Raw genomic sequence first — 15109 nt, forward strand, 5'->3', positions numbered from 1 at the left:
TGTGTGTGTGTGTGTGTGTGTTGTGTGTGTGTGTGTGTGTGTGTGTGTGTGTGTGTGTGTGTGTGTTTCACAACGGACGTCAAACTTCTGTTTCAGACCAGCTGAACTTCCTGCAGTGGCTCATCCAGCGATGAGAGCTGATGATGGTCGGGTCTCGGGCTACCACCCAGTTTTCAGATGAAGAGTTTCCAAAGGGAGCGCATCAGGTGAGAAGTGCGAGGACCATGAGGCATCCATCAGTCATCCCAGAGCTGCGATCTGAAGCCACGCAACGACTACAGACCGTTGGTCAAATTCATGACTGAAGCAGCAGCAGGTGTACGAGTGCAGAGTTAAACCGCTCTCAAGTCTCAGGTGAGTAAAGCAAATAACTACCAATGGAAGTGAAGGATATCGCCTGCTGACCTATCAGGGAGTCGTAAATGCATTTTAGCTGAGGTCACCAATAGGCGGGCTGCGGCCCGGATGATTACTAGATTCTAGACTAATTTTAATCTGCCTCACCGGCGTGAAAGTGCTGCGAGCGCACCAACATGTTTATGAAGATGTCTCTGAAGGTGAGGCTTCTCCACCTCACAGCTCCACCCAGGCCGTACGCCACCTCCTCGTGAGCTCAGAGATCTTGGGTCCCTGTTGCTGCTGCCACATGGGAAACTGGAAAAACCTGACGCCGTTTCCCTGGGGGTCCCCTTCTGGTCAAGTGTGCGGTTGTGACAGTTTATAATGCAGCAGGCCACCATGGCGACCACTTTATGTCCCATAATGCACTATGTTATGACGGTCCAAGAAAAACCAGGAGTGGAAGGAGGAGCAAACACCTGATGAGTCCGTGGGTGGATTTTCTCTCAGATGTGGACACAGTTCCACAAACAGGTTCGGCCTCAGCACACACACACACACACACACACACACACACACACACACACACACACACACAGAGAGAGAGGCTTCTCATCCAGAGAACATGTCACCTGAGGGGCTTAAAATAAAGAACTGCCTCACAGACACTTCCTCCCAGCACAGATGTTCTGGTCCTCTCCTGATGGGAAGCATTTAAACTGACTATCCATCATTTCTGGGATTTCCAGCTGAGGTATTCAGAATTTTCTGGACTGCTGTGGAAAAACTTTTGTTTCAGCCCACTCAGGTCTGAACTCTGACAAATCTGAGTATTAAAAACAATGTTTTTAATATTTGGAACTGAACGTGTTGATAAATAAATGTTTGAAGCTGAAGTTTAAAAACATCAAAGCGCTGCTTCAGAAACATGGCCGAGGCATGGTTCATCTGAACATAGTCACGTGATCAGTGACATTCAGCACGTGGCTGCTTCAGTGCCTGATTTAATGGTTTATAAGGAAGTGAGTCATTGGTGGGGTTTTGCTGTGTTTTGGTGATTCTGTGCGAGAGATAGTGAATCGGTGATCAGAGACATGGAGCCAGACGCTCTGCCTGTTCCTAAATAAAAACCAGTTCATCAGTAATTCTGCTCCCAGGTGTAAAATGCACAAATGAAATGCACAGTTATAGAAGTTTTAGTGTATTTTATATAAACATATGTGTCCGCTGGTTAATTGCATAATGAGTTGGAAGCAGGGACCTCACAGCACAAACATGGTGTTAGTAGTAACAAGAAGTCACAAGCGAAAGGAGAACCATGACACACGTTTAACGAAGGAAGGTTTAATCATCAAAATGATTTATTACAAAAATAGACATAACAGTGGGCAGAGAGAACAGTCACACTGAGGCAGATTCAAGCTGCTCTTCATATATTTGTCCACCAGGTGTCACCAGAGGCCTGTGTTTAAAATAGCAATGAACTGTTTTTAATTACGATTCAAAGCTTCGTTTGTCCGTCGCTGGTTTGGACCAAAGATCCTGAACGTGGGACGATAACAAGGTCAAAGGAATTTGAACCTTCCTGAGCATGCGCAGTAGACGGTCAGGGCTCCGGTCAGACTGATGCGCTGCTGGTCGTTAAGGGAACGACTGAGCCCGCGCGCCGCGCGCGTGCCCTGAACGCGGTGCGGTGTCTGTAACGCACTGACGCTGCCCCCCCCCCCCCCCCCCCCCCCCCCCGTTCTCTCTCTCTCCCTCTCTTCTGTCTTACTTCATGTCTCTTCTCTCTCTCCCCTCCCTCCCTCCCCCTCTCTCCTCCTCTCCCCCTCCCTCTCTCTCTGCTGCGGCTGCTCCTCTATAGGCGAGCTCCACAGAACGCGACAGGACCGGGACCAAGACCGGGACCGGGACTAAAGAAGAGCGAGGAGAACCATGACGGAGAGCACGAAGACCCACGTCATCCTGCTGTCCTGCGGCAGCTTCAACCCCATCACCAAAGGACACATCCATATGTTCGGTAAGGAGGTGGGGGATGGGGTGGTGGCAGGTCTGGGTGTGTTTGGGGATAAAGATCACCGGAACCCCGGTGCTGAATATCCGCGCTAAAGCTCCGAGCCGGACTCCGGGCGCTGTCCGGGAGGGTGGTGCTGAAACGGGCGACGGCTCCGGTAAAATCCCGACGACTCAAACAAACGCAGTACGGAGCAGTCCGGGCCCACGTTCAGGAAAAACACGGAGCTGCCCCTCAACCCTCCGAGCCAAACCGTGACAAAAACACGCACACTGGTGTAAGGAGGCCGTCAGCGTGCGGGGGCCAGGCCGGGGGTGTTAGTGCCTTGCTCGGCCGCCTCTCCCTGCGCGTTAGCGGAGGTTACAGTGTGGTCAGAACATGTTTTCATCATAGAATCAAAACGACTGCAGGATCAATGATGCGACTGTTAGTGTGACTGTTCTGCTGGACGTTCAGAGGCCTTTCATCGCGTCACAGCGGAAAACACGACGGTCAGTCTCCCCACGAAGAACCGCGTCACGAATACAGTCAAATTAATAAACAGGTTTACTGTAATATCAGGAGGCACAAACAGAAACGGTCTGTTCTCAGCTGGAGACATTCTCGTGATTCATTTCTGGAAGATGAATAATTCACAGAGATGGAAAAACGTAACAGAGTTTAACGTTCAGCTGATGTCATTCACTGGGCTGTGTCACGTGACCTTTCAACGAGCAATGATCTCTTTGAAGTGCAAAGATCGATAAGAGTCATCGCTGTTTGTCCTTTAAATTCTTCTGAACTGCAATTTATCCATTAAAACAAACATCAAGTCATTGTGAACTCAGCTCTTCTCCAAACGCAGTTCCCTGCTGGTTAACTTGTGTATGTCCACCTTACCGGGTCCCCTAAAACCAAGTTTGTGGCACCGAATTCAAACTAAATGTGAAAAAACCTGAAACGATGTCCTGCAAATGTGATGCGAACGTTTCTGTATCACTGTGAACCGAAGAGATCTTTAAATATGACACCCACCATTTACACACAACTACGTCCCACAAAATGACATTTAAAATATAAATCTATAAGAAGGCTGTTAGTTTGTGTTACTGCACACTGAGTTTGAGGCATATTCACGATCACACTGTTAAAATGTTCAAACTTTAAACAATAAAACATTAAAATGAGAAAAGATTTTCTTCTGTTCCTGTTGCTTCTGTTTCCTGTTTCCTGTTCTTCAGCGCCTGGCTTTGCTTCTCTCTCCTTGTTTCGTGGACTTCCTGTTTCCTTGCTGAACTCTTCTCCACGTCCTGCTTGTTGTTCTTCCTCCCGCTGAATGTCTGAACTCTGAAACTCTTTAATCTGAAGCTTTCTGCCTTCATGTGGTCAGAGCTTCTCTTTCATCCGCTCACAGTTTGCTTGTTGAGGCTGATTCTTCATTAACAGCTGTCACCCCCTGATGGGACAGGCGACGAGTTCTGGATCAGAGGGTCACATAAACTCTAACGTGCTTCCCACGCCTTTGTTTTAATCAGATACAAATACAAATGTAAGCTTTTGACAGTGTGGAGCAAATACAGCCGGATAGAAAGCGATGACTCTTTACTGTTGAGCTTTTTAAAGGTTTTATCCTCATTGATTAAACAAAAGGAAGTTAATGATCTTTGATCCTGAAGACGCTTCAAGTAAATAAAAGTTAAAGGCTTCACGACTAGGCTGAGAAACGTCGTGCCATCGTCTCTGCTCTCGGCCTGCGACTCCACATCTTTCTTGATGTGTGGGTTCAAACATGGAAGCAGCTCTCTGTGAATAAATGGTGTTCTTAGATAACAGTCTGCGAGGATAAACGAGGCTCCTTCTACACTCGGTGAAGATGTAGGCTCTTCTGTCCTCCATCTCTCATTATATTATCCACCTTTTTCTTTTGTTAGCTTGGAGCTCCAGTGGAGACGCCTGTGTGTTTAGTTTGATACGGCCGTGAGTCGCTGCAGAGACCACAGCTAAAATATTTCAAGAACCTAAAGTGGGACAGAAAAACAGGAAAAATGATTTGGACTTGGGGCTTGAATGTAAAGGAACTAAACCCAGCTGTGCCCCCGCTGACCGTCGTTAAAGATCAGAGTTTTTCTAGTTTTTGTGTTTTATTTTAGTTTGTTTGTTTATTTGATTCATTTTTGTTTTCTTGTTTTCATTTCAGTTTAGTCTCAGGTGTTTTCCAGAGTGACTTCTTTTGTTTCACTTTCATTTTTATTGCTTTGACTGTGACTCAAACTGGCAACAGACAAACTGAATCCAGTCCCTCTGTTTATGTAGCGAAGCGTGTAGCAGTGTGAAAGTGTCAGTGATGCTGTTTAATGTATGCAGTGTGTTTAAAAAGTGTGCAAAAACCTAAATAACCCAACAGACCAGTGGAAGCTGCCCAGAGAGGCTGAACGGCCTGAGAGAGCCGGCTTTATACTCTTCACCACATCCAACCTTCAGGTGCAGCCACTCACTGCTTCACCCAGGTAGAAGCAGGAAGCACAGAGGGCGCTAGGCTAGGCTAGGCTAGGTTCAATTAGATTAAGCTAGGTTTAGTGTTTTATAACTTTGGAGCTAATTATGATGAAGGGATTCAGCGCTGGTATTACAGCACGGACACTGAACTCACGTCATGTAAAGATCTCATCAAACCACCAACTTCAATTCACTTCATTTTTTGTAGTTTTTATTTAACTTGAATGTTTCTCCATCCCTGTTTTTAGGCTTAGCTCAGCGTAACTTTGCCATAGATTTGGCATTTGTTTTGTAAGTAAACCAACCTGCTGCAAACATTGAACCATGGCTGACAACATCTTAGACAATAAAACATTAAAAAAAAATCTTTTTATGTTTGTTCCTTTGTTTGCAGAAAAAGCCAGAGAATATCTGCACAAAACGGGACGCTTCATTGTGATCGGAGGGATCATCTCACCGGTGCACGACTCCTACGGGAAAGCTGTGAGTGAGCCTTGAATCGTTTCATGGGGTCGGTGGCAGTTCGTTCTGTTTTTCTAAACTTTCCTTCATGAAGATGATAAAGGATCATTTTGTAATTCTCAGTTTGACCTCATGCCTCATTGTTTCTATGCATAAACCAGATACAATGATGCAGGAGCTTGTCTGTTCACGTTGTTGCAGTGTTGTGTGGTAGCTTCAGTGCAGAGCTGCGTTTTCCTTATAGGCTGGCGTTATTAGTTGATGAAGGTCGCTGATGATGAGGAGGAGTTTTTCTGAAAAGTGACAAAAATTATTCAAGTCAACATCGTGAGAGTTCAGCCCTGTTCAGGATAAAACCCGTATAGCTCCTTCAGCTAGAATTAACCAAAAACACATGTTTGCATTGTTAGGGGCGTGGCCTCTTTGACTAACAGGTGGATGGTGACACGGGCGGCTGTAGCTGCTGCTAGGCTTCATCTGAGCCAACTGTAGCCTCTGAAATGGCGCTCTGGACGGCGTTTGTGCCGTTGGCTGCTGTGAGGTTGTTGTACTCACAGACCTATCAAGACGGCTAAGCTGCAGTTTGGGTGCACAGTGAAATCCTGTGCTTGGATGTAGCTTGCTAACGAGCATTAGCTAATAACCCGTCACTGCTGGCACCATAAAAACAACATAAATGGGCAAAATGTTGACGTGAAGCTTAAAAACCAACAAACAAGAAAATGTCCTTGTGACGTGGCTACTTCCATCATTTATATACAGTTTGTGATCATTGGACTTTTCTGCAATAAATAATTTAAATCTTGAAATCTAGGTACAGTTTTTCCCAGAAGTGCAACCAACCTCAGTAAATAAAACTGCACGTTGAAAATGATGGTAACACGTACGCAGTGCTGTGAAACAGAACGCCAGGAGGACCAGATTGGAACGAGGCCAGCCAGGCATGCGCAGAAATATAAATCATCCAGTTAGAACCAAACAATTTCTGCTCCCCACGAATGGTAATAAGGTTGAAAAACAGATGTTACATCTTGGTTATTGTTAGTATTGCGGACAGATGCCTTTAACATGCGGCTTCATCCTCCTGCAGAGTGCAGACTGTGTTTCGTATGTTAGAGTCGAGCACAGATCACGCTGTCTGCAGCTGCAGCTTTCCACTCTGCTTCCTGCAGGAATTAATGAAGGTCTCGTCCTACTTTTGCTCTGCCTCTACAGAAACACACAACATGAATAATAGATGCTACAGAAATCCAGTTTCATCCACTTTGCTGTTCGTTCCAGTTATGTTTGTTTTCCAGCATCGTCACCTGCAGCTGAACGATCCCAATGATGGATTGTTAACGATGGAGATTATTCGCATCGCTCATCTTATTAGTGTGTCAGGCCCGATGACTCACAAACCTCTCTGTCCTCAGAAAGCAGTGCGTCAGGCTTTATTCACAGGTGGAAAACGCGACGTGGCCGGCTTTAGAGCCACCGTGAAAGCAGAACATTTCCCACCTGCTCTCCGTCTGTTTTATCCAAACAACTCCTGCTTTCATATTTCATTGATCTGGATTTCCCACCATCCCCTCTGAACGGCACACATTTTCTTTAATGAGCTACCAGAAAGACTCTTAATTACTTTGAAGTTTTTTAATCCTTTTGGTGGGAGGAGGACCTCGCAGGGGTGAAACACATGAGACGACACAGAAAACTGTGGCTAAAGAAAAGATAAGAGCCTGATCGATGGATGAATCTCAAATCTAACGAGGATAATCAGTCAGAGCTGAAGATTTGTTTTGATCTAGATCTTATTTTGGTTGGAAAACTCATCTTTCTGTTACCTGGATATTAGTTCTGAGTTTAAACACCTGAGCTGAACCGTACGAGGCAGGGTGGAGTGGGTGGAGGGCGAGTGTCAGGGGTGAAAGGGAATGTTTACAAGATGGCAGTGAGACCTGCTGTGATGGTTTGGTGACTGTGGAGGCCAAGCTGAATGGTTCAGATGTTCACTGGGAGTCAGCAGCATGGGCGGGATCAGAGTCACAGAGCCTGGTTTGCACACGTGCAGGAGGGAGGGTGGATATATCAGACAAAGCTGCCAGGCAGCAGGAAAAGAGGAAGACTGCAGAGGAGCTTCATGGATGTAGTGAAGAAGAAGAAGAGAAGGACTTAAATTCAACCTAATTTGCGGGTTAAAGATGTGAATAGTGCACATGAACTACAGGACTCTGTTTAATTTAATTTAGTTTTATTTATACAGCGCCAAATCACAACAGTTTACACTGTCAGGTAAAGATCCCACAGTAACACAGAGGAATCTCAGAAAAGCCCAACAAGCAGATGAGCCACTGTGAGCAGGAGCTTTGGCAACAGGAAGGAAAAGCTCACTTTTAACATCTTCTCAGTGAGTTTAGGATGAGTTTCCTTTCATGCTTGTTTTTCATGTTTTTTAAACATGAAAAACGTGTCTGACGGTGCCGTGGCTGACGGCGCCGTGGCTGACGGCGCTGCTCTGTGTCTGCAGGGTCTCGTGTCCAGCAGACATCGCCTCACCATGTGTCAGCTGGCCGTGCAGAGCTCTGACTGGATCAGGTGAGACTCTACCCCCTTTAGAGGCTTTTACTCTGGAAATAAACACGTTTGAGCCATGTTAGAGACAGGACTTCCTGCAAGGAGTTTCACATTAAAAGCTCTGAAATGCCAGTATGTGGCTCGTTGTTTATTTATTTATTTTGGGGCCGTAAATCATAAAAGCAGCAAAACTTTTGGTAGATAAGTTGCAGAGTTGTGGACGTCATGCAGGTAGAAACATGACAGTTATTATTATTATTTAATAGAAATAACCCTGATATCAACACTTTGTGTTTATTGTTTATTATATGCTGTCTTCAGCTCGGTGGTTTTCACGTTTTTGTTGAAAACACAGCCAACGTCAAATAAAACCACAGAAGAAGTGAACAAATGTCCCCTCAGAGAGACAAAGCAGCTGTGCTGGTGCTCAGTGGCCAGAGCCGGAACATGAAGTGCTCCTGTAATGTCCACATAACCGTGTTTGTGCTGTTGGAGCCTTTTTAATGCATTTATCTGAACGATAATATGGCTGCTGTGAGGTCACTGTACCAACAGTCTAGTAACAACAAGTAACGCCCACGAGGTTTGGGGTTTTGGTGGCTGAAACTGAGAACAGGACACTAGGTTCAGGTTGCTGAATTTGAGTGAAGCCACGGGTGATTCGTGTCCAGAGAGAAGCCGTGAAACACTGGTCAAAACCAGACGATTGTAAAGAACCCTGTCGTTCCCCGCAGGCTGTTAATGTGAAACATCTGCAGGACGTTTTATTGGCAGCTGAGACTGAAACTAGCATTTGTGTCCTCATCTTTACCTGTTTGTTTGGTGAAGGGTGGACCCCTGGGAGTGTTACCAGGACACCTGGCAGACCACCTGCAGCGTGCTGGAGCATCACCGCGACCTGATGAAGGTGGGCGTTTCTGACTCTGTGTAGATGCAACGCCCCTCACTCTTTTTATTTCCATTTGAATCGGTCATTGTAGTAACAGCGGCTGGAAAGACATCGTCGAGCCCTTTGTTGAGTCATTTCCATGACTCTTCTTTGGTCTCACTTTAACTGGTTGAGCTGCTAAAGGTCTCAGGATCAATTCAAAGTTTAAAGACGCGTATTTTAAATTTCTGTATTCAATATTATTTCAAACCATCCAAAATGAAAAAGCATCATCAGAAGGTGACAAAAAAACTGCTCTACACCCGTCACTGAAATGAGGCTAAACAGCAACAAACATTCCCACTAGTGAAATGCTGCCCCCTGCTGGGGAAAGAGTTACAGAAAGCACCTGTAACAACTCCGAGATGAAGTTACAGAAGAGTTTCTAACGATGTTTGCGTCCTCAGAGAGTCACCGGCTGCATTCTATCCAACGTCAACACGCCGTCAACCACTCCTGTGATTGGTCAGCCACAGAACCAGACCACGCCCATCTACCAGAACAACAACAACATGAACCACACGCCCACGGCCAGTGAGTCAGATTTCAGGTTCTTAATGAGTGTTAATGAGCTGATGTGTGGTGTTGGGCTCTAAACGTCCTCTCTGCCTCTCAGTCAAGCTGTGGGGGAAGATCAGCGAGAGTTTGGGCAAAATCTGCTGCGCGCGCCCGCACATCGAACGCTTCACCTTCGTTGGTAAGAATTTACAAATAAGAACATTACAAAATAAAAGCTGAAGTTACAAAATAAAAGCTCGATCCCTTATAAATGCCAGTTCGGATCGAGGACGAGATGGAGAAACAATCAGAATTTGATGTCTTGACTTTACACACACGACCACAACATTCACACATAATGAAAATAACGTTTTATGTGGATACATGAATATGTTCTTCTGTGCTGTTCATTCCTTCTTTCTTTCTCATGACTGTCTAACATAAAGTTTTGCTATGTCTCTATAAAAGCAACAAAAACACAGCTGATCTGGACGATCCGCCCTTCCCTCCTCGTGCTGCTCTGGACTTCCTCCAGCACAGCTGCTGTTTTTAGTGTTTGAACCTCAGTTGGGGGATTTTTTTGGCAATGGTGATGTGAACTTTTTGCTAATTACTTAACAAAGCGATTTTCAAATTGAGGAAGCCTCGGAGTTTGTGCTCGGGTGTAGATAAGCTCACAGCACAGGTGTCACCCTCACCTCTTCAAGCGTGCCGCGGCGCAGTCTGCTCATGTGACTGCATTAAGCCCGCACGTTCTCTAGTGGGGGGAGAAACCAAACATTGACATGTGCAGAGCGGGGACGTAGATGGAGCTGCCAGGCCGGAGGAAAAAGAGGAAGACCTCAAATAAGATTGATGAAGGTAGAGAAGGTCTGTGTGACCGAGGGGGATGTGAGGAGATCCACTGTAGTGAACCCTGGAGGGAGCGCCTGAAAGAAGAAGAAGTAAAGGATGAAACATGCTCCTCGTGATGCTCCTGACCTGATACCTGATGAGCGTGCTGCATGGTCAGATCTGCAGACTCAGCTCTTCTCACCAGTGATGATCAGTGGAACAGAAGGTGATGCCTGATTGGTCAGAACTAGCAGGTGTGGCAGAAGTCCAGAGGTGCAGAATGAGAGGACCTTAAAGTTTCAATCAGCTAAATTCAAATTGGGGTTTTTGTATGAGCGGCGTCACAAAACATTTGGTTCCACTTCACAGCTCAGTGTGTCAGTAAGAGCTGTCTGAAGACAGCAAGGCGGCCCTATCACAAGGAGCCTGCGTGTGCCCGTGTTTTGCTTCACCGCCGTGTAATCACATGTGTTTGTCTCTCTGTGTCAGATGAAAACGCCAACCTGGGGACTGCGATGAGATACGAGGAGATCGGTGAGTGGGGTCTTCAGTGTGTGAACCTGAGCGGACTCGTGTGTCGTGTCCTCCGGTTTTCCTTCCTGCTGTGTTTGTTTGTTTGGATCCGGTAAACATGATGTTTACTGAGGGCGTGTCTCTTTCCTCCTGCCTGTTTGCTGTCTGTAGAGTTGCGCATCTTGCTCCTGTGTGGCAGTGATCTCCTGGAGTCCTTCTGCATCCCTGGCCTGTGGAAGGACAGTGATGTAAGCATACCATAGCCCCTCCCACTTACATGTAGCCCCGCCCCACTCACATGTAGCCCAGCTCCTCAGCTCTTTTCCCAAACTGTAGGCTGGATATAAAAGATGGACGTAGCTTTTGGGTGTGCGAAGTGAAGCCGGTGCCTCGAAAACTATTTGATGTTCATTTTGGAAATAATGTCTCCATCAAAGTAACGCAGGCAGTAACCCGGAGAGCAGCTTTCACAGCTAAAGCTCTCAGAAGCTTAACTCAAGGCTTCAAAAGTGGACTTCAGGGGCTATGTCCATTTTCAATATACAGTTTAATCCCAGGACTCAGCTGTAACGATGAATGTTGTTGACAAGGGAAAATTTTCCAGCGTTATTCTCTCCAAAGCGGCGCTGCACGCAGAGCAGACGATCCATAAATGAGATTTATGCAGTGAAATTCACCACAAACGCAGCGAGGTGTTTTTAGAGGCCGGCTGGAAGTGTCCGCGCTGTCTCTTCAGCCTTCGGCTGCATTAGAAGATGTAAAGTTACTAAACAGCCTGAGCAATAACAAGAAATCCAGATTTCTCACTTCCTGTCGAATGTTTATTTGGAGAAACAGAAAGACTTTAAGAAACGTTTCTATGGAAGATAAACGGGGACACCTCGTGTCGGTCTGTTTGTACGACTTCAGTGAAACCGTAACACTTCACACATGAGGCTAGTTACTTTTATTTTGAAGTCTTTCGAACTGGAGGACACAGAATGGTCCCGTTCTGATTGGCTGCAGTTTTCCTGATAGCAGCGTTTCAAGGCGTGACGGGCCTGAGCTGCACAGACGGCTGATTTATGATGCCGGTGGGGTGAGAGTGCTGCTGCTGGCATCACTAAAGGCAGCTTCAGGTTTTGCAGAAACGTCACTTCCTGTGTTTTCATGGAGAAATGAGTCTCACTAAATGAAGACTCATAAACGCTGTGATCCAGTTTTAACGTTCGTTATAAACTCGCGAGGACTGAAAAGTTGCAGCAAACTTTCCTGCGTCAACAACCGAGGTGAAGTGAACAGGAGGCGATCGACCGCTTGTCAAAGAAAGCGTCAGTGGTTCACTCACCTGGTGTGTGTGTCAGAGCTAGGAGGAATTTATTTGACTGCAGGTGTGTTTCCATCCACCTGTTTTTACTCACATTTTCAGTCTGAGATAAAAACGCGATGGAAACGCCAAAAATCAAATAAATCTGAAGTAATGTGACTTGATCGTCCACCGGAGAGACCAGAACTGCTGAAGCGAAGTCATCAGCTGTGATTGAAGCGGCGAGGAAACGGTAACCTTCCTCATGTGAACGCTTAAACTGACAGAAATGTCTTATTTTATCAGATCATTCAGGTGATTCCATCACATTAACGTGTTATTCTTGGATTCTTCTAGAGCAGCTTTGCATGATTTACAGTTTAAAATAATCCTACTGTGTCTTATACTGGGCCTCAACGCAGCCCCTCAGTTCATGCTCTGTCTGAAATGTGCTTTTTAAGCTCCTCCCCCTTTGAGCCATCCTTCTTCTGGTTGGCTAATCCCTCACAAACAGAAGGTTTCAAGTCTGTGTGCCTGAGGTGACCATGTAAGGACAAACCCTCTCTATGACATCATACGTAGCCAACAGTGGAACAAAACGGAGAGTTTAGAGCAGCTCACGGGATTTAGATTCTGGAGATGAGCATCAGCCATCAGAACAGGACATAAAGAGAGCAGCTCAGTCAGCTTTTCGTTTGCTCTGATGAAGCTGAAGTCGTCGTCCTGTCGTTCAAACCGATCTCAGTCTGAAGCTCGTGTTCCTCTGCTTTCAGATGGAGGTGATTGTGGGAGATTTTGGGATCGTGGTGGTTCCTCGTGATGGCGCCGACACAGAGAGGATCATTAATCACTCCTCCGTTCTGCGCAAGTTCAAGGTCAGAGCTCACCTCCAGATCACATGACCTTTGACCCAGAGAAACCTCCTCCAGCGTCTCAGCTCATTTCTGTTCTGTTTCAGGACAACATCACCGTGGTGAAGGACGCGATAAGCCACCCGATGGCCATCGTCAGCTCCACCAAGAGCAGGTGGGAACTCAGATATTTAGAAAACGCTTTCGCACCAGCGTCCACGTTTCAGTTTCATGGTTTTCAGAGTTTTAACATTCAAAGAGGTTCATTAAAATGAATTCACTCTGGATCCAAGCTGTTGAAAGCGTGACCTTTCCGCCGTCTGTTTCTCCGCCCACAGACTGGCGCTGCAGCACGGCGACGGCCATGTTGTGGACTACCTGAGTCAGCCCGTCATCGACTACATCCTGCAGAGTCAGCTGTACATCAACGCCTCGGGATAGAGACGACAACAACCTGCCCGCATGAAAACAGGGAGACTGGAGGAGGAGGGGGAGGGGGGTCCTACCTACAATCATCATCTATTTAAAACACGACCCCTCCTCCTCCTCAATCTAAAACTTGTCTGTCTTCTGTGTCAAACATATACTCTTCTTTGAGCTGTTGCTTTCCAACAGGAGCGTTAGTGCGCCTCCTTCTGTCTGTGTCATGTGACTTTACATCAGGGGAGGGGGAGGGGGGTATTTTGGGAGGTCTTGGGGACGATGCACAGAGGTAACTCCTCAGGGCTGTGGCGGCGACGGCGGTGTTTTCTCTTTCTCGTTCTTTATTAAGGTCTGCGAATGCATGACACAGTCGGGCATGCTCAGTGTGCGCAGGATCGTGCTGGGCGGGGCTTCATGCAAGAACCATTCATGAGCTCAGGATGCCGGCCCGGCTTACACATCCACAGATACTTAATCCCAATCTGAAATACGGTCCACTGAAAGAGACAGACAGCTGCAGCAGAGCAGGATGATCCCCGTTAATTTGTTTGAGCCGTTAAAGATTTCGGCACAATTAACCCCGTCACCAAACACCTGATGTTCCACCAGGTTCCACCTTTAACCACACTTCAACCAAGAAGCGCCTCCGGCTGACTGAAGATGACGGAGAGCTGCAGCGGTAAGATCAGAGCCTCCCTGAATCTACACTCCTTATTTCCTTAGACCACGTGGACCAGTCAAAACCTCTAGGCTGGATCAGTGCGTGGGTCACTCAGGTTGCAGTACCATATAACGGCCACTAGTTGCTGACTCCAGTTCAAAACCTTCTTGTTGGATGACATAAATGTGTAATGATGGCGTGCAGGAAGTCTCGCCACCACCTCCGGCTCTAAACTGCTTTTCTCCACACACACACCAGAAATACTTTAAGGACCCAGAGCACCAGGCTCAGTCTGTGCACGGTGCAGCTACAGTAGCTAACACTGACCCGTGTTTCCAGTAAGCTGTGAAGCACCAACCCCAAATCCTTCCCAGGCTTTTCCCAGGCGTCACACTCGCACGGTGTCCGAGGAAGGAGACGGGCTCCAGAGTCGGAGCAGCGCAGGGCGAAAGGGTCTAGAAGCTTCAGTCGTCATTCAAAACTAAAGTTAGAAAGAGCTCACACCAAGTGTCCGAGCGTGATGACTCAGCAGCACCAGCAGGTGGCGTTATGCTTCATTGTGTCCATCTTTATTTACAGTCTGTGGCGTTCTTGCATGAGGCCCGTCGTTTCCTGCAGCTCTTCTGCAAAAATGTAACACCGCGACGCTGCTGCCACATAATCCGGCTCTCAAATCTTCCACACGTAGATGCGCCAGGAACCAGAGCTCGGCACATACTGCAGGTAACCATCAGGCTGTAGCCAAGCTTAAGCTCTGCAGTGATGAAGATGATGTCCTCGGCGGCAGCAGTGTTCAGCATCCTTCCTCCTCGTTTGCTCCCGTTCTTAGACTGCATGCTTAGACAGTTTGGTTCTGGCATGAGTGTTTATCACTTGGTAGATTATAATCTGTTGTGAACGTGTTTGCAAAAAAAGAAAAACAAAAGAAAGAAGTTAAAAAAAGATCAAATATCTATATGAAAAAAAATAAAACATCGCTGCAGCGGGGATCATCGTCTCCCACGTCCGGCCATTTCTATTCGCTCTGTACAGAAGGCATCCCCGGGACACGTACGATTTCTACACGCGGTCAGGCGTGTGTGTGTGTGTGTGTGTGTGTGTGTGTGTGTGTGTGTGTGTGTGTGTGTGTGCTGATGTTTATGTCAGTTTTCCTGGTTAAAAGTAAACAGAATCTTAGACAGGATTCCTGACAGCCACTCACTTTCGTCTCAGTTATGTGTTTTTAGTAAAAGTTCATCAGCTAAAAGCTCTGCAGGGAAATATTTTCCCT

At 46.7% G+C, this 15109-nt stretch overlaps 1 protein-coding gene across 1 annotated transcript; it reads left to right on the top strand.

The window, feature by feature from the left end:
- The first annotated feature begins 2142 nt into the window (after nt 1-2142).
- Nucleotides 2143-14745, top strand: nmnat2 (nicotinamide nucleotide adenylyltransferase 2). The gene is made up of 11 exons (XM_005945778.3): nt 2143-2359; nt 5223-5311; nt 7800-7867; nt 8675-8753; nt 9182-9308; nt 9391-9471; nt 10596-10640; nt 10791-10867; nt 12678-12779; nt 12863-12930; nt 13094-14745. The coding sequence occupies exons 1-11, from the start codon at nt 2275-2277 to the stop codon at nt 13194-13196; spliced, it is 924 nt and encodes a 307-aa protein (XP_005945840.1). The 5' UTR covers nt 2143-2274; the 3' UTR covers nt 13197-14745.
- Nucleotides 14746-15109: the final 364 nt, after the last annotated feature.

Source organism: Haplochromis burtoni, unplaced genomic scaffold, assembly GCF_018398535.1.
Source record: "Haplochromis burtoni strain Fernald_Lab_line unplaced genomic scaffold, NCSU_Asbu1 Contig_455, whole genome shotgun sequence".
NCBI classification, from domain to species: Eukaryota; Metazoa; Chordata; class Actinopteri; order Cichliformes; family Cichlidae; genus Haplochromis; species Haplochromis burtoni.